Source organism: Halichoerus grypus, chromosome 12 (assembly GCF_964656455.1).
Source record: "Halichoerus grypus chromosome 12, mHalGry1.hap1.1, whole genome shotgun sequence".
NCBI lineage: Eukaryota > Metazoa > Chordata > Mammalia > Carnivora > Phocidae > Halichoerus > Halichoerus grypus.
In genome coordinates this window covers 95,098,897-95,119,176 of record NC_135723.1, presented here as the reverse complement: position 1 = coordinate 95,119,176, position 20,280 = coordinate 95,098,897, and the positions used below count along the sequence as shown (strand labels likewise).

At 42.0% G+C, this 20,280-nt stretch overlaps 2 protein-coding genes across 2 annotated transcripts; one reads left to right on the top strand and one right to left on the bottom strand.

Annotated features, from left to right (window-relative positions):
* The first annotated feature begins 3,737 nt into the window (after window positions 1-3,737).
* LOC118532574 (olfactory receptor 2F1-like) lies at window positions 3,738-4,370 on the top strand. The gene has a single exon (XM_036087249.2). It carries the CDS (start codon window positions 3,738-3,740, stop codon window positions 4,368-4,370), a length of 633 nt encoding a protein of 210 aa, XP_035943142.2.
* A 7,444-nt stretch (window positions 4,371-11,814) lies between these two features.
* On the bottom strand, window positions 11,815-12,741 carry LOC118532569 (taste receptor type 2 member 41). The gene has a single exon (XM_036087244.2). The coding sequence runs from the start codon at window positions 12,739-12,741 to the stop codon at window positions 11,815-11,817; it is 927 nt and encodes a 308-aa protein (XP_035943137.1).
* Between the last annotated feature and the right edge of the window lie 7,539 nt (window positions 12,742-20,280).

The following is a 20,280-nucleotide window of genomic DNA, read 5'->3' as shown; positions in this document are numbered from 1 at the left end:
ATGAAAACATACCCTACGTATATAAAATAATACTTATATTCTATTGTTCATGGAAGGAGTGCAAACATCTAGTTTATCCAAAGAAGACACTAATTCATTAAGTTACAAGATAGAAGGGATGGTAGGTCCAAAATATTTTCCTACTTACCCTATTGTTTGACTTTTAGAACTTAAAAAGAATTTTTGGGGCTCCTGGGTGGCTCAGTCAGTTAAGCATCTGATTCTTGATTTTGGCTCAGGTCATGATCCCAGGGTCGTGAGATTGAGCCCTGTGTCAGGCTCTGCGCTGGGCGTGGAGCCTGCTTAGGACTCTCCCTCTCCATCTGCCCCGACCCCTCAACCCCTGCTCACATATCTTCTCTCTCTCTCTCTAAAATATAAAAATAGAAATTAAAAAAAAAGAAGAAAAAGAAAAAGAATTTTTGGCCCTTATCTCTTTAAAGAGAGATTCAGTGTATTTGAAGGGCACTTACTAATCAGGAGGAAAAAACTAGTCCCTCAAGAGCTCTTCTGAGTGGAGTCATTCTTGAAGTGTTATTACAGAGTGGACTCTCTAAAACATCAACAAGAAGGTTCTATACTGAGCTCTAGATGAGAGGCTGAATTTTAAAGAAACCACTCCTTACTAGGATGTTCATTCAGTCAGTCAGGCCATCAACTGTATGTGCCAGTCTCTGCTGGAAATGAGAAAGGGGTGCAATAAAAAGAGAAAACACCCTCTCTACCCTCCAAGCAGGTAGTTTGTTAGAAGTCATAAAAGGGAAGTGAAAAGGCAAGGCTTAGTGGAGGGTTTTTCCAATTCTACCCCTGGCTGCAGAGAAAGTTGAGAGTCCAGGTGTGTGGACTCCCTACTCTCACTAAACTCTAGGGTGGATGTTTCCCTTTTACCAATGAAATGGAAGGAGGTCAGCTGATCTAATGACCTGGGCCACCAGTGTGCTGGCCTATCCAAACTGCTCTTCAGCCAGTTTCCCTGCATCACTTTGCGGCAGCTCAAAGTCCCCCAGGAGCAGCGTCCTAAACACTACACCTTTCCTGACATCACCCTCCCCTCCGTAAATCAAACCTGTCGCACACATCGTTCCGTGGGGACGCTGCTCCCCACGACCTGCTGCGATACAGTCCGCACTCCAAGTGATCACACAACGTGATGCAGAAGGAAGAACATGGGAATAGGGTCCTCTGATTCCAGACCCAGTTCCAGCTCTGTTCCTAGCTGGCGGAACAACCTCACACAATCACTTCTGCTCCCCTAGCCTCAGTTTTCTCATTCTGTAAAATGATAAGGTGGAAATGAGGATCCTAAAAGTTCCTTCAAGCTTTTTTTTTCACTTCTGTGTTCTCATTTTGCATTTTATTCTCTTCCGTGGTGACAATTCCAGTTAATGCTGTTCTGAGCACTCAGGAGCCACATTTGGGGAGTAAAGTTTGGCTACTTACTGCACCGATGAAAGAAATAGTTTCAATGGGAATCTGGGGCTCCATCCCAGGTGCAGGGCTCTGAAAATCAGCAAGGTACCCTCCCAAAGCCAGTCTCTATTCTAGCATTTTCTACAGTGACACCTTCTGGCCAAGAAGGACTGAAAGGAGGAAAAGCGTGGGTTCCGGAGGAAAAGCGTGGGTTCCAACTAGCTAGAGAGAGAGGGTGTGCCCAGTGGCTCTGCCCTCTTCCCCATCCAGCCATGAGCCCAATCTTCAAGCCTGGTTAAAATGACTTGGGTGGAATTATTTTCATTTCCATTTCATTGGATTCTATGACCCATCTCTCATATCTATAATACAGATCCTTCTCATTTAGATGATGCTCTGAAATTTATGAGGGCTTTCTCACACATGATCTCACTTGATATTTACTACTTCTTCCCTGGGTCTAAGATACTCTGAAACATTGTTTTTGGACAAGACCTAAGAAAGTAAGACTAAGGGAAGACCCAACACACACAAAGAAGGCAAGATATCAAGGATCACTTTTTCACTGATTCAGTGGAATTTGAGGCAAATCATTTAAATTCTCTCGGCCTCGACTTTTTCAAACAAAGAATGAGAAGCTTAGCCCAAAAGATCTTTCCTCCACAAAAACTCTTCTAGATTCATCTCAAAACATATTCCTCTCCCAAAAAGAACATGTCTTGAATCTTCAAAAATAAGATTAAAAGGTCCCATCTATAGCAGTGGTTCTCAAACTTAGCTTCACATTTTAATTGTTTGGGAAATGTTAAAAGTTATGAATATACTAATATCCGTGTTTCACTCACCTGAGATTGTGACTTAATTGCCGTGGAGTATGGTCTCAGCTTCTGGTCTGGTCTTCGAAGTGTGCCGGGTGATTCTAATGTGTAGCTACCGTGGCAGGCACTGTTCTGGCGTCCACCATGGGCGGTGTGGGATTTTCATAGGCAAATCCTAGTATCTGGAGTTTTTCCTTCCATCTCAAGCTTCCCCAGTGAGCATCCAAATGGGCTTTTCCAGCAGCTGGACTCTTCTCCATGTCCCTGTGGTCTCTCCTTATTCCTAAACTAGCCAATAGCACTATCTCCTCCCACCATGTTGCAAAGACACACAATGTAAATATGGCAATGGAGCTAGGGGGACTTGCTGTTAATATACAGTTAAATAAAGACTATAAATTGCTTAGTACATTTGTAATAAAGGAAATATGACAACTTATCCTTTGGGAGGCTAAAGACCAGCAAAGTAAACAGGGAGGTGTTCCAAGGGCAAACCTGTCTCTGCTGTGACAGGATTTACACATAACACAGCTCAAAGGGTTTCAGAGGCACTCCCTTACTGACTTCATCTGTGGGCACCGGCAAGTTCCAAATGCTATCATTGCAAGTAAGTGATGTATGCATTCATCTTTTATAAATCACTTACTTTACCATCCAAAGAAATGCCAGCATTTCACCAAGGAAATAGCATAATCACAAGAAGCTGGGACATAATTATAGTTAATGTAATGTTCTACATTGAGGCCCTGATCTTATCAACCCAGGAATAAGCCTGATTAATCAGTACACCGAGAACCAAGTGAGCGATTTTCTCTGTCACTGACCCAGCCTGGCTTATGGGAGGAACAGGAAGAACCACGAGCTCCAGTGTGAGCAGTAAAGACAAGGAGGAAGTCCAGAACACAAGTCCGACATCTTAGGATTGGAGAATAATCCTCAAGGCCACTGCTTTAAACTTTTTTTTTTTAATTTGTGTACTCAAACATTTTATTGTGAAACATTTGTTAGGAATCTTTGCATACAAAGAAAAATCACAGGGGCCCCTGGGTGGCTCAGTCAGTTAAGCATCCAACTCTTGATTTCAGCTCAGGTCATGATCTCAGCGTCCTGAGATTAAGCCCCGGGTGGGGCTCTGTGCTGGGTGTGGAGCCTGCTTAAGATTCTCTCTCTCTCTCTCCCCCCCTCCCTCTGCCCCTCCCCCACCCCACAGGCACTCTCTCTGTGTCTCTCTCAAAAAAAAAAGAAAAGAAAAAAATCACAAAAGATCCCTGATTTCCAGAAGCTCAGAGTCTAATGGAGAAAACATAAAAATTCTTGCAGTCCTGCTTACAGTCCTTTGTTCAGGCCCAGACTGTGAATTCTGATTGATTCTGGCCTCTCTCATCCAAGTACTAACCAGGCCCGACCCTGCTTAGCTTCCGAGATCAGACAAGATCGGGCACGTTCAGGGTGGTATGGCCATAGACTCTGACCTACCTCTTCCTGCTGGCAGCCTGACCCACCTGCTCCATGAGGAGGGACAACCTGACCTGGGAAAGTGAGTTTGTCCTCCTGGGGCTCTCCAGTGACAGGCAGACCCAGGCTGGACTCTTTGTCCTGTTTGGGGCCGCCTATCTGCTGACCCTGCTGGGCAACGGGCTCATCATCCTCCTGATTGGACTGGACACACGACTGCACCTGCCCATGTACTTCTTCCTCTGCAATCTCTCGGTGGTGGACATTTGCTACACCTCTAGCGGGGTCCCCCAGATGCTGGTGCACTTCCTGCTGGAGAAGAAGACCATCTCCTTCAACCGATGTGGGACCCAGCTCTTCTTCTCACTGGCCCTGGGGGGTACCGAGTTCCTGCTGCTGGCCGCTACGGCCTATGACCGCTACGTGGCTGTCTGTGACCCCTTGCGCTACGTGGCAGTGATGAGCCCAAGGTGCTGTGCTGGGCTGGCAGCTGTCTCTTGGCTCGTAGGCCTGGCAAATTCTGTGGTGGAGACGGTGGTCACCATGCACCTGCCCACCTGTGGACACCACGTGCTGAACCACGTGGCTGTGTGGATGTCACACACACCAGATTGTAATGGTGGCTCCAGTCTCGTGGGGCTGCTGGGGCCCAGAGCTGAATGCTGGGTAGGAACTCAGTTGTGTTAACAGAGAAATACAGACAAACTGAGAAGTGGAAAAGAGAAGGCTGCTCCCTAAGGACAGTGAAGCTTGTACTAAGGGATTAAGTATTTGTGCAACTGTGCACACATGTGTGTGTGTATATGTGAAAAATGTACTCTTTGTTTTTGAAGGCATATATAGATAATGACAAGTTCTGAAATCTTTGTAGCTCTAACCTGTTCTCATCAAGATTCAAAAGCAGTTTACACCAATCAGAAATGTTAAACATTTGTTGACTGGATGAACATCAGCATAATCCCCACGACCACTTTCACCATCTCCCTAAATGTCAACTTTACCTCTGCAGTCAATCACCAAATACCACATTTAATGAACACCTCTTCTGTGCCCAGCCTGAAGCCTTTCCTCACCACAGTTATCATCCCAACCCCCTCCTCCCAGGTGCTAAGAGCATCATGGACCTGGGACACCATTCAGGTCTTGGAAAGAAATATCAATCAGTAAATAGATTTGTGTGCAATACACCATGCCAGGTCCTGCAAGAGACACACAAATTCTGATAGGAGATCCTTCCCCACAACCTGGAGACTATTTAGAAAGATAAAAGATAAGTTTCAAAAAAGAAAAAAGAACTTGCAACATAATCCAACAATGCAAAAAATAAAATAAGGGAATATTTGGTTAATTACCAAATACTGGATAGAGATTAAAAAGCCCATGGAATTCATGAAATTCTCCCATGAAGGGAAAAAAATCTGATGGTTTGACAAGGGATTAGAGGAGGGGCGCCTGGGTGACTCAGTCGGTTAAGCATCTGTCTTCGGCTCAGGTCATGATTGCCAAGCCTGGGAATCCCTGGGATAGAGCCCCGCATCAGGCTCCCTGCTCAGCAGGAAGTCTGCTTCTCCTTCTGACCCTCCCCCCTCTCATGCTCCCTCTCTCTCTCTAAATAAATAAATAAAATCTTTAAAGAAAAAAGGGATTAAAGGAGAAGAAAAAATTAAATTGGGCCTTAGAAAATGGTCAAATTTGGACAGTTGAGGGAGTTGAGAGAGATATGTCCATTCTTGGTGAGTGGGGGAACGACCCAAATGAAGTGAGGAAGTAGAAAAAACTGAGGTCTGCCTGGGAAAGAGTGAGCAAACCAGTTTGGTTAGAGCAAAGACTTCATTCTGAGGAGTTATGAGGCAGAAGTAAGGCTGGAAAGAGGGGGTGGACTTCATAGGTCTCTGAAAACTAGGCCAAAGAATTTGCTTTAGAGGCCCTGGCAAGACAGCAGAGTTTTTGACATGGGGAATAACTTATCTTATAGGGTATTCCAGAAGCTGTCCTCTTCCTCTGGACCGGGCCTGTTAGACTAACTAGACAAAAACAAGTAGCACAGACTTTTTCTTCCTTTAGTCCAACAAACTCTCTATTTCATGCTTAACTAGAGAGAGTTAAGTGAAACAACTATTTATAATTCAACTTCCTCTAATTAGGGCAGACTTCGTAGAGCAGGTAGATGAGCTTTCAAAGACCAAAAGAGTTGGGAAGAATGTAGACTAGAAATCATTTAAAACATAGGGAAATGTTAAAAGTAAAAGTGAACAGATCTTAAAGTTGAGATTGAACAGAGGGGTAACTGTAAAGTGCCTTCTACTTTTTTTTTTTTTTAATGAAAAGCTAGCCATCTGAGTAACACTCTGAAGCCTAAGTAAAAATAAACAGAGTTTACTTGGTGTTTTTGTAAGCGGGGACAACGCTGTTTTTTCTGATCTCATGCCGTATCTCAAGAGGCAACCCTCTGGTTAGACAGGTCCCAGTCTGGTTCAGGAAGGATTTGGAGTCTGCTTTTCTAATACTGATTCACAAAAATGGGTCTGATTCTTATCAAAGGTATGAGCCTGGCAAAGCCTTCATACTTTTTTTATCTTTTCTCATGGAGAATAAACCAATGCATGAAGAACAGGAGAGAAAAACTGAGGTCTGAGGTGGGAACTATATTAGGAGAGTATTTCTAGAGTCACTCAGAGACAAAGGAGGGAGTCAATAGGCATGAGGAACATTGTTCCGTGGCCATTCTGAACAGACCTGGGAACTTCATGGTAGAGGATCCCTAATGGTAAGACCTCCCTGCTTTGTCAGGAAAGCACAGATCCAGTCTCTTCTATCCAGAACAAAAATCCCGCCACCCCCACCCCCACCCCAAAGCACTCTGCTTCACACAATTACACGACCAAACTACTACTAGAGAGCAGGGTTCTCAGCCTGGAATTCACTGGCAGGTTTCCGGGTCTACAGGCACCCGGAATTGTGTGTTTAAATGTCATCTCATCCACAATGTTATCACCTGCTGAGGGATTTGTAGTGATATGCTCATTTGTATGACTAGACACTTTGCCCCTGGCTCCCCACAAGGCTCCCCAAAACACCATGGGGGTAGAAACGATGTCTGTAATGCCCAGGGCGTGTCTACAGGTGGGCACCCCAAAAATATCCGCTCACCAAATACATTCTCAAACAATTGGTGGCCCTCCACAACGTTAACACATCCTGACTTATATATTGTTTTGCGTTATGTTTTTAAATTTTTACAAAATTTCTTCTATGAAACCTTTGGCAGTGAGCTGTGATATTTGCCATGGGTCGATAAGATAGAGGTTTTAGCTAAGCTTTCCTGACACCACAGAACTGGATTTGCTATTAGGAAATGCTACCAGAAGAGGGCTGTGGAATGCCTAGCACACAGTCCAAAGTCCACCAATCAATCTGATTTCCTGCTGGTTTAATCTCCAGTTCATTTTCTCAGTCTTTTCATTTCTTTTCTCAATAGAACAGCTCAATATAGCGACATTACAACACATAATAGGGAACACAGTTTAAAGATAACAGCTAGATAATGTTTAGTAACTCTTACTATTCCTATTCTGGTTTTCTCCTTTCCCCTTTATGTCTTCAAAGAAAAAACACAACTCTTAGCTCTTTTTTTGTCTCCCTTAGCTGACGTCAAAAGTTATTAAAGTGCTAAGCAAAATAAGTCAGTCAGAGAAAGACAAATACCGTATGATTTCACTCCTATGTGGAATTTAAGAAACAAAACAAATGAACAGGGGCGCCTGGGTGGCTCAGTCGGTTAAACGTCTGACTCTTGATTTCAGCTCAGATCTCGATCTCAGGGTCATGAGTTCAAGCCCTGCGTTGGGGCTTGAAAAAAAAAATTGTTTTTAATGAACAAAGGGAAAAAAAGAAAGAGAGACAAACCAAGAAACAGACTCTTAATTACAGAGAATAAACTGATGATTACCAGAAGGGAGGTGGGGGTAGGGTGGGGGAAAGAGGTGATGGGGATTAAGGAGGGCACTTGCTGTGATGAGCACCAGAGAATGTATAGAAGTGTTGAATCACTACATTGTACACCCAAAACTAACATTACACTGTATGTTAACTAACTAGAATTTAAATTAAAAAAATTTTTTAAAAAGCTGGTTAAGTGAACTTCGAGACAGTTGTTATTACCTCAGTGAATATGCCAGGAAACTAAGGCATAAAGGGTTAATTACACATAGGCATTCATAGCACATCATGTAAAAGATCTGTATTTTAAAAAATTAAAACACCACTGAAAATAATAAAAGAAATCTTGAATAATGGAAAAGCGTACCATAATCTTGAACAGAAAGACTCAACATCATGGATATGTATGTCTCCTTATGCTGAATTATACATTTAGCAGTATCCAACTTAATTTTCCTAAAAAGGAATTTTTGTTTGGGACCAGATACTATTATTTTAAAAATAATAGCCAAGAAAGTTAGAAAAGAAGATCAATGAAGAAAGACTAGTTTACCAGTCACTCAAACATCATAAACCTAAAATACCCAAAATGCGGTGATAGTGGCACGTGATTATATCGTTAGCAAACAGAATAGAAAGTCTGGAAATAAACCAATATGTATAGGAATTGAGTAACGATAAAAGGTAGTATTTTTAAATCCGTGGAGAAAAAAATTATACAATAAGAAGTGTTAAGGCAACAAGCTAATCATTTGGGAAAAAAATTTATCCATATAGGATATCTTATATCAGAATACATCCCAGAAGGGTTAAGTACTTAAATATAAAAATGAAAGCATAGAAGTACTAGAAGAAACCAAAAGGCAGGTTTTTTTAATGATATCACAGTGAGGAATACCTTCAAACTATGAGACAAACTTCCAGCCGTCATTATTGTTTTAAATAAATTCAGCAAGGGACACATGGGTGGGTGGCTCAGTTGGTTAAGCGTCTGCCTTCAGCTCGGGTCATGATCATAGGGTCCTGGGATCGAGTGCACATGCAGCTCTTTGCTCAGTGGGAGCCTGCTTCTCCCTCTGCCCCTCCCCCTGCTCGTGCTCTCTCTCTCTCTCTCTAACAAATAAAATCTTAAAAAAAACAAACAAATAAATAAATAAATTCAGCAAAAAAAAATCTGCATGGCAAAAGCCATTGTTATGAAAGTAAAAAGCAAAAATAAAAACACATGGAGGGTAAGGTGGGAGGCAGGTACAATGCAAACGGGTAACACATAGGAGTTCTTTTGTGATGAGGGAAGAGTTCCTTGCCTCGACTGCGGCTACATGAATCTGTACATGGGATAAAATTGCATCAAATCACACACACACATGAATGCAGGTTTGAAAGAATAGGGGAAACTGAGTAAGATCTGTAGGCTTCTTAGCAGTAACGCAGCTGTATCAGTTTCCCAGTCTCGCTATCGGACTGTGGCTTTGTAAGACACTACCATCGGGGGGAGCTAACCCCCGGGAGGGCACATAGGGCTCTGTACTCTTCTTACAACTTCCTGTGAGTCTATAATTACTTCAAAATCAGAAAAGTTTTAAAACTAATATTGGTATCAAGAAAAATTAAAATAAAAAACTAATGATGTAATGTGTGGTGATTAACATAACAATAAAAAAATTTTTAAGATTAAAAGACAAAAAATAAAATAAAAAACACTGAGGGTGGGAGAATGTTTTGCCACTTGTATCAAAAACAAAGAGCTAATTTCTCTAAGATATAAAGAGCTCCTACAAGCCAATAAGAAAAAAGCAAAAATACAAATCTAAAAGTAAGCAAAGATATAACTGTCTACAGAAAATAAACACACAAATGGCTCTAATCATATAAAATAATAATAAACCTTACCCAAAATAGGAATCAGGCAAATGACAACTACACTAATAGGCCATTTTTTACCTAAGAGATTGGCAAAAAAGAAAGTGTGAAAATATGTGCACTCCTAAACTGCTGATGGGGAAGTAAATTGATCCAAACCTATAGAGGGCAATATCCGTCAAAATTAGAAATGCAGGGGGGTAACTTGGGAGATGGGCATTAAGGAGGGCACGTGATATAATGAGCACTGGGTGTTATATGCACCTGATGAATTACTGAACTCTACATCTGAAACTAATGATACACTATATGCTAACTAACTGAATTTAAATAAAATAAGTTAATTAAAAAAAATTAGAAATGCACATGCCACTTGACCCAGTAATCCCATTTCATGGAATTTATCCTACGGTTAATTGGCACATGTGCAAGATTACTTATGTAGAAGATTCATTCAACATCGCAACATTGCGGTAATAGCAAAAGACAGGAAGCAACCTAAATGACCACAAACAGGTGACCAGTTAAAGACACTGTGGTGCATCCATGTCAAAACAAAAGACAGAAAACCTAAAAGTGAGGAAACGCGGTGTTCCCCCAACATGTAGATCTCCAAGATATGTCAAGTAGAAAGAGCAAGGAGTGGAACAGCATGCGTACTGTGCACCCATCTGTGTAGAAGGACAGGAGGAGAAAGAACACAGCTAATAAGTCAGTTGGTTAGTGAGTTCCTTGTGTGGAATATATAAGTAAGTACATAAGTAAGTTAGTTGACTGGTTTGGTAGTTAGCTATTGGTGGCTTTCTGCTACAGAATGAAATCTCTCTAGAAGGACAGACATAAAACTGATGAGAATGCCTCAGAAGGGGAAGTTATGAGAGAGATTTTTTATATATAGTCTTTTTTTTTTTTTTTAAGATTTTATTTATTTATTTGACAGAGAGAGACACAGCGAGAGAGGGAACACAAGCAGGGGGAGTGGGAGAGGGAGAAGCAGGCTTCCCGCTGAGCAGGGAGCCCGATGTGGGACTCGATCCCAGGATCCTGGGATCATGACCTGAGCTGAAGGCAGACGCTTAACGACTGAGCCACCCAGGCGCCCCTATATATAGTCTTGAGTACATTTTGAATCTTTAGCCATGCAAATGTAACCTATTAAAAAATAAATGTTTAAAGTAAAAATATGGAATAATCTGCACAGAGATTTTAGTTCATGAGTGTAGTTCCACTCAGCAGCATAAACCCTAATCAGCAGGGAAACTACTTTCACTCTCAGACGACATTAAAATTCTCCCTATCAGACATCCAATTGCAAGTTAGACTCTGAAATTTGCACACTGGGGCCTTTGAGCAAAAACTTTTAAGCCTGCCTTGGAGGCACCCAACTCTAAACAGAATTTTTTCCAAAGTTATTTCTAGAAATGTTTGTACAGTAAATGGAGCAAGCTATTTCAAAACAACATTTCAACATAAGATTTAATAGGGTGATTCTTAAAAACAAAAAGAGGTTAAATAGTTTTTGGACACAAACTAAATGAAACGCTTGAGTCTTCGTTTTTCAGAACTCAAAGTACATGTTTATTCAATTCACATGCGACTTTGTGACTTGCTTGAGGAAAAACAAAAAAGTTCCAGAGACAATGTGAAAATGTGGAAAATTACAATGTGTGATTCTAAAGGAAGAATAAACATGGAAAAAGTCTGGCTGCCACTTAGACCTCAGAGGGGAGAAAACCGAAGGCAGAACAATGGAAATAATAATGAGAAAAGAGATGGGTTGCTGTAAAGAAACCTTCCGGTAGTTTTTATAAAATTAAAACCAAATTCTCCCAGGGTGGACAAGGAAAAAGAATCTCCACAAAAGGGAGGGCTGTCAGACCTCACAGCCCTGACCACCGTCAGCGACAGCCACCATCCCCTGGGGCTCCCGTCGCAACCATTACATCATCCTCAAGAGGGATGCTCCTTCCCCATCCACACCCTAGTTCATTCCCTAGGAGGCTATTGAGATCACATGTACTTTTTCATCAAGACTTCTTAACTGAAAGCTGCCACATAATGGAGGGGATACAAAATAGAGAGTAAACAAAACTTTATATTCTGAATTTCTGGACAATACTGGCTCTCTGAGGACATTTAACGATGTCCCAAGGAAGGAATCTCGTTCAGAGAATCCCCAGATTTGACTTCCCTCCTCTCCTTCCCAAAGGAGGAAGCCCAGAGTAGAATCCAATGGATAGCTGCCTGTGAAGCTATTTCCATGTAAGTGGGCATTGGCTCCATCATTGTCCCTGAGTCTCTTCCAGGGGTCTGGGTGGGACCATGCCACCTAGGCCAGCCAGAAGCCCCCGGCCAACAGAAGTAGCTGACTGCACACCCCTCGAAGCCGGAGGTTGCTGAGGATGAGGATGTAGGGATGGACAGATGTGCACAGGTAGATTAAAATCTGCCATGACCAGTACCAGTCACTCTCTGAGGAGAAGAAACCCGCAGCATCGATGACGAGGGATGCGAAGGACAGAGCATGAAGAACGAGGAAGGAGATGAGTGACTTCAGAGCTCTGGTATGAGCCTGGCCACTGGGGTCCTGCGGGCTGTGGGTGCTGCGCTGCATCCTCCCTGTGTGTCGCCTCAGAGAATTAATCAACAGTGCAATTGAGACCAGAAAGACAGAGCAGGGAACTGACAAGGTGATAAGTTTCAGGGGCAAGAAATAGTGAATTTCCAGCCTCCGGCTCCACTGCTTGAAGGTCACGTTCCCAGGAAATTTTCTAATTAAGAATCCTTGATACACAGCATGGTTTCCCCAAAAGAAGAGCAGGGTGACGATGAAAGAGATCAGGAGAGAAGCCATGAGGAGCCAGGGCACTGACCCTGGGAACCTCCACTTCAGCCAGAGGAAGGTGGGGTGGGTGAAGTTGGCAATCTTCATGCAGAAGGGGACACTGAGCCAAGAGCCAAGCCAGAAGGTGGCCGAGTTCAGGAAGTCCCAGTGGAGACCAGTGAGTTGCCGGGCAGGACCTTGGCTGTACTCGTTCAGGTGGAGGAAGTAGTAGAAGTTGTTCACCATTCCAACCCACTGCAGGCAGAAGCGGGAGGCACCCAAGCTAATGAGGATCATGTCGGAGGGAAGCAGCCTCCCACGCCGCATCCTTTCTCTGCTCAGCACCAGCACAATGAAGCCGTTGGCCAGGATTCCCAGGAGACACAGCAGGACAAAGAGCAGCATGAAGAAGGCTGAGAGTGCTGGCTGCATTTCGGCCCCTCCGTCAGCTCTCCGACCCTTGCGTCTTGCTCCCCGGCCTCCTCCCTTCCCCCTCCCACCGTCCCTCTTTTGATCTTTCCCGGGGGTGTGAGAAGACTGCTCATGCTCTACGGCTGAATCACAGTTCACTTAGAAGGCAGATGCTCAGGCTGCTGGGGAAAGGTGAGCTCAGTTCAGGGAGGATGCAAATTTCCCATGGGTTCAGTTACCACTAGGCCTACCAACTGCCCCTCATTTGCCTTCTCTGGTTTTGCCTGCATGCTACCATCATTAGCATCAATGAAGAGGGTTTTTCACAGCGTCTCTGTGACTGAGTTCCATCCTTTTTACTTCCCCTTTGGGCCCTATAAACATACCTCTTCCCATCAGATCATTCTTAAGACATTAAGTGTATGGGCAACAAGTATGTGGAGACACCCATATGGCCAAGAGCTAAGCGAAACAGTGATGACAGACAAGTCTGTCTCCAGCTGGGCTTCCCTGTTCTGCATCCACCCTCACCTACGAGCAGTCATCCCCTTCGAGGTCAGAAGCCTTGGTCCACATTTCTACCAAACCTCTTCTTAAATCCTTCATGGACCCTGAGGTATAAATGATTGATAATGGTTTAAACTGGTTTTATGTTCCAGTGAGAGAATTCATTTCCTAGTGGTTGTGGGACTGAGGGCCATCTGCTTCTTGCTGCCTGTTGGTTGAAGGCTGCCTCAGATCCTGGGGGCCACAGGCAGTCTTTGCCAAGTGGGCTGTTTCAACATGGCACCTTGCTTCATCAAGCCAGCAAAGACAGTCTCTAGCCAGAGCTGACTAGCAAAATGGACTCTTAAATAGCACAGTATAATCACAGAAGTAACATCCCATCACCTTTGCCATATTCTATTGGCTAGAAGCAAGTCACAGGCTGCAGGGACACTCAGAGGGCATGGGTGACAAAAAGGTGCAGATACCAAAGTTGGAGGTCATGGGGAACCATCTTAGAGTCTACCTGCCACACGGAGATACCATAGCTTACAAGGTGTGTGTGCTGTCCTGACCTCCGACACCAACATTAAATCCCTATGAGACCACGTTAAAAAGCAAAAATACTTTCTTGAAAGAAAATATAGTCAAGTTGATCTGTAGTCAAATGTTTTCTATTTAATACTTCAAATTGGTCCTTTCTCCACATTTGTTTGGAACTTTTTTTTATGTGTTTCTTTTTGGATTGTGACCTTGTGATGAAAGAAAAATCGTTATACAAATAATGTAAAAAAAAGTTGTCACTACCACAGTATAAATGTAGAATTATATTAAAATGAAAAATCCACAATAGAAAGCGAGATCTCACTGAAGTTGGGTGAATATGCATTTCTCCCACTCTCAGCTCTGTGTTGCTCATACAGTTTTTATGCATTCACTCAGCAAATATTTATTGAGCACTTATATACACAGAGTACCTCATCGAGTCACTGGGGATAGAGCAGTGAATCAAAGAGGTGGGATTTCTGCTTCTATAGAACTTGTAGTCCAATGGGAGGTAACTGACAATAAGAACACACACAAACAAGATGCTTTCACGTAGTAATTGGTGCTGTGAAGAAAACAGGCAAGGAAGATTGCCAGAGAATAGTTGGAGAGGGATAAGTTGCTCCTTCAGACCTGTAGGCTAGGGAAGGCATTCTCAGGGACATGGGCTAAGGGGCCCAAGCAAGTAGAGCCTTTGCCATATACGGCTGGCTGAACTCATAATATTCTCAAGTCATAATTTCATTCATTTTTATCCACCATTTCTTCTAATTTTACCAAGTGAGGCCTTCTCCTAACAGAGAACAAGGACTTCAGCAGGTCACATGACTATTCACTCTTATCAAATAGATTGTCCCAAGATCACTTTAAGCCACAAAAAACCTCAAAACAGAAACTGGGCATTTCTGTCCAATATATGAATACAAAATAACAAGATGGCGGCACCTTCAACCCCTCTGGGATTGGTTAATGCAGGTAGAGAATGGAAAAGGGGCAGGAAGGGTCTTACCTGGACTAGCACCAAAGCTTTGTACTTTCCAAGCCTGGCAGATGTTGAATGGTGAAGCTCCTTCATGGGGGAAATTTTGGGGCTCTGGAGGTTTCCCACTGGGCTATCTCTCCTGCAATTCCCTTTGATGGGGAGAAAGCATCTCTATTTGGGGTGATCCCTTGAGACTTCTTCCTCAGCCACTAGATATTTGCCACCAAATTATTGCTGCTGGCATTTTCTCATTCCACTAGACAGTCCTGTTGGTCAAACCTCAAGATACCTGCACACACATGCTCTCTCCCTTGGGGCCCACATCTGTTGCCCTAGCTCTGCCGCCACCATCCTAATATGGCCACATTCTCCTGACTCTGCCCCAAAAGTTAACTAGTCTGTTTGTCTCTCATGATCTTAATCCCCCAAGCATGAGCAAGATCTTAGCTCACTATACCTCCCAACTGAAGCAATAACACAATAAGCTTTGTAAATGGCCCCATGGAAGGTCTGGAGCACCACCACGTTTTAAGGTAAGTCCTCCTTGGTGGAAGATGGACTGGGTTTCATTATATAGCTATTCTAAATATGTATTCCTCACAAAAGCCTCTCTTTTTTACTCTCTAACCCTTTCATTTTATCAAAGGGTTTCAGGAGTTATGGAACAGGTTTATGCCCATTTTCTCTGAAAACCTGAATATTGTGAACTGGAAGTTCACTTTGAAATCTCCTATCATTAAATCTTTGTACCTGGTAGAAATTTCAACTTTTACTTGAAGGGCAAAATCAAGAAAGTCATGTTGGTCATGGTAAGAAACTGGGATGTTATCCTAACATAATAGAAAGCCATTAGAGAGTTTTAAACAAGGGAGTAGCCTGACCTAATCTATGTTTTTAAACAGATCCTCTGGGCTATGACTTAGAGAATGGAATTGGGGAGGGGCAAGGATAGAGGAGAGCAGTCAGAGGCTACTGCATTAGTCCATGCATAGGGCAGACACGAGCTTGTTCCCAAGTGGGAGCACTGGAGGTGACGAGCAGTGATAAGATGCTGGCATATTTTGAAGGCAGATTCAGTAGGATTTGCCTGATATGGGGATGAGAGAAAAAGAGGAATCAAGGGGGCGCCTGGGTAGCTTAGTCAGTTAAGCGTCTGACTTCAGCTCAGGTCATGATCCCAGGGTCCTGGGATCAAGCCCCACTTCAGCAGCCCCTGCTCAACAGGGAGTCTGCTTCTCCCTCTCCCTCTGCTCCTCTCCCTCTGCCCCTCCCCCCGCCCCGTGCACGTGCTCTCTCTCACTCTCTCTCTCAAGAAAATAAATTAAAAATCTTAAAAAAATAAGAGGAATCAAGGATGGATCCCAAATTTTTGACTGCAGTCACAGGGAGAATTTATGGATCCATCTACTAAGATGAGGAATATGTTTGTGGGAGGAACTCAGTTTTGGTCATGTTAAGTTTGAGACAGCTGTTAGATATCTAAAATGAGACATGAAGGTGACAATTAAAATGTAAGTCTGGATCTCAGTAAGGCTGGAGTAACAGGTTTGGGAGTCATCAACACTTATGTGGTATTTAGAGCCATTACATTAGATGAGATCACGTGGGAAAAGAGTGTGGATGGAGACTGGGAAGAGGCTGGGAGTGAGCTTTGCACCTTCAGCTTTGAGGGGTTGAAAGCCAAAGGATACATACAGCAGAGGAGATCTGGCTGAGACTGATATTCAAGAGGGATTCCATTCTCCAAGTTCATGCTCAGAACAAGAGGAGGAGGAAGCAAATGGTGAGGAGGGTGACACAGGAATGAAAACGATGCTGAAGAGATTCTAGTCCTGCAGGGTGATCTCCCCAGGGGCTACATGCTGTGTGTTCTGCAGAGATGCCCTCAGGCAGATGCTGTCAATGTGTTCTAACTTTGAGAGGCCCTCTGGTCGGAACCCAAGCCAAGCCCAGTAGAATATCAGTGTTGAAACTTGCTTTACGCTCCGACTGCCTCAGTAGAGAAGCTCTATTTATTATTCATCCATTCAACAAAATCTATTCAGCAGGGACTGTCTGTCAGGCACTAGGCCAGGCACATAGAGATGAAGATAAAGATCGTCTTTTGAGGGAGAAGGACAAGTAGACATATGACAATTCCATTCAATAAATGATAAAATAATAACTAATATTTACTCAGTGCTGCTATGCACACCCATGTACTTCTAAGTGCTTTGTATATGTTAATTTTGATACTCATAAAAACTCAGTGAGTATCAAAAATGGTGCTGAGACACTAGAAATCCACACACAAAAGAGTGAAATTGGACACCATACACAAAAATGAACTTAAAGTGGATCATAGGACCAAATGTAAGAGCTAAAACTATAAAACTCTTAGAGGAAAACATAAGAATAAATCTTCATGACCTTGGGTTAGACAAAGCCTTCTTAGGACATCAAAAGCACAAGTGACTAAAGAAAAAATAGGTAAGATAGGTAAAAAGAAAAAAAAAAAATTTAATTGGATTAAATCAAAGTTTAAAAACTTTTGTGCTGGGCGCCTGGGTGGCTCAGTTGGTTAAGCGACTGCCTTCGGCTCAGGTCATGATCCTGGAGTCCCGGGATCGAGTCCTGCATCAGGCTCCCTGCTCAGCGGGGAATCTGCTTCTCCCTCTGACCCTCCTCCCTCTCATGCTCTCTGTCTCTCATTCTCTTTCTCGCAAATAAATAAAATCTTAAAAAAAAAAAATTAAAAGAAATAAAATAAAATAAAAAATAAAAAAATAAAAAACTTTTGTGCTCCCAAGGATACCATCAACAAAGTGAAAAAAACAACCACAGAATGGAAGAAAATATTTGCAAATCATATATCTTATAAGGAATTTGCATCTAGAATATATAAAGAACACTTATAACTCAACAATAAAAGGACATAACCCAATTTAAAGTGGGCAAATGATTTGAATAGACATTTCTCCAAAGATTACATACACATGGCCAATAATCACACAAAAGATGTTCCACATTATTAGTTACTATAAAAATGCAAATTAAAGCAATGACATAGCACCTCACATCCATTAGTGTGGCTAAAACCAAAAAGATAGCAAGTGTTCTAAAGGATAGAGAGAAATCAAACTCTTCATGCACTGCTGGTGGGATTACGAAAAATGGTGCTGCTGGTTTAGAAAACTGCTTGGGTGCAGCTCCTTACAGTGTTACACACAGTTACCTGCACTCATACCATTCCACGCCCAGGTATACAGATCATCCTCAATTTACAATGGGGTTGTATCTGGATAAATCCATCGTAAGTGAAAAATATTGCAAGTTGAAAATGCATTTAATATACCTAATCTACCAAACAGCATAGCTTAGCCTAGTCTACCTTAAATGTGCTCAGAACACTCCAGGTGGGCAAAACCATCTAACACAAAGCCTATTTTATAATAAAGTGTTGAATATCTCATGTCATTTATTGAACGGTACTGAAAGTGGAGAACAGAATGTTTGTGTGGGTATAGAATGGTGTTATTGGTTGTTTACCCTCGTGATCATGTGGCTGACTGGGAGTAGAACTTGCATGTTCTCACCAAAAAAAAAAAAAAAAAGTTAACTATGTGAGGTGTTGATTAACTTGGTGGAAATCCTTTCCCAGTGTATACATACCAAATCGTCTCATTGAACACTTCATATATATTACAACTGTTTGTCAATTATACCGCAATAGAGCTGAAAACAAGGCTCGAGTCAATCAAAAAAATAACTATGAATGTAGTGGAGAAATGCAGAACATTTTGCTATGTGATAACTATTGTATTAGTGTTCAAATATGTATGTCCATGAGATACACAAACACATGATTTGTGCTTATAAAAGAGAGAGAGAACCATGAATACTTTTGATGCAAAACAGAAGAGTCATAATAAATATACCTCAAGTGGCAGAGAATCAGCAAATATGATCCTTGGAACAGTTTTAGATAATAAAATTGTCCATAGGGGTTAAAAATAGTAAATATAAAGTCAATATACATGTAAGCCTGCTCCTCAGGACATAATGTTATAATGCAGAATAACACTACATGAGAATCTAGGGTAGAACTCACCCATGACTCCCTCTTGGAAGAGAGGAAATGGAATGTTTGAAATGACAATCATTGCAATGTAGATTGCAAAACAATGAGCAAGGATATAAAAACACTGCCTGCAATATAATCTTCAGAATCCGTGCCTTTTCAGACTGTCCTGCTGGGTTCTGGAGGGGGAGCACCACTGCGGTGGACTATGGAATGACATCACCAAGTTTATTGTGTCCTGGTTCCATTTAAAATTACTGTAAGAGATTTGAAATAAATTCTTGCTTATTCAGCAAAGTTATTGAATCAAATATTTTTACTCATAAGCTTTATGTTTTTTCATGTTCTATGCCATACTTTCCACAAAACATTTGAGTGACCTAGAAAAGTGCCATCTGTGAGAACAAAGGATGATTCTTTCCGAGAATTTAACAATTATTTTGTTCATTAATTTTTTAAAGATTTATTTATTTTAGAGAGAGAGACAGAGAGAGAGAGAGAGTTGGGGGAGGGGCAGAAGGAGAGGGAGAGAAATCCCCAAACAGACTTCTCACTGAGCGCAGAGCCCAACACTGGGCTCGATCTCAGGACCCTGAGATCATGACCTGATCCAAAACCAAGAGTAGGACGCTTAACCCACTGAGCCACCCAGGCGCCCGCATTTTGTTCATTATTGATCATTCTATTGTTCATCCTTTTTCACATATAAACCTCATAGTCTCTTTCAATACTTATTGAAAGGCTTTCTTATGCCTGTCATGGCAGAAAAAGGAAAGAATCTTAATACACATTATATATATTATCCTAATTTTGTAAAAAGTTATTTAAATATCTGAAATATTAACATCATTTATTTTTGTGTACGCATATATATAAATGCAATTCTATGTAAGGAAAATGTCCGAAAGGAATAATGAGTGTTAATGAGTGTTAATAATTATCTTTGGATAATGAAAGTCTGAGTGATTATTAAACTTCTTTATAATATTCTGTATTTTCCAAGTTCCTATAATACTCATGTATTATCAAAAAGAACAACAAAAAAGAATATTTAAGTTTTAAAACTAATAAATCATTTGTACGCAAAGTAAGGGAGACCAAGTAACTCTACTTCATCTCCAACATTAAGCTTAGCCTGTAAGACCCTATGATTTGAGACCAGTAAGAATTGATTGCTTTGGCATAGGGCAGGGGAAGGTAGGGCAGAACAGAGCAGGATAGAATTAGAGTCAGTGTTCAAGATTCCACGATCACGCAGAGTTATATATTAATCTTCCAAAGACTGACTTACTGCTGCTTTCCTGCAAATCTTCTATATAAATATTAAGCATTTGATTAATTGGTCCAATGAACTCTTTCAGTACATCTGCCCCGCCCCTCCCCCCTGCATACACATAACACCACCATCAATACCAGCACTACCATCTGACTACCACCATCACAACCCGAGGATTTCACCCTTTTCTCCCATCCTGCAGATAAGAAA

Excerpts from the sequence above, each read along its gene's own strand:
- LOC118532574 (XM_036087249.2), top strand. The coding sequence starts at position 3,738 with ATGAGGAGGGACAACCTGACCTGGGAAAGTGAGTTTGTCCTCCTGGGG.
- LOC118532569 (XM_036087244.2), bottom strand. The coding sequence starts at position 12,741 with ATGCAGCCAGCACTCTCAGCCTTCTTCATGCTGCTCTTTGTCCTGCTG.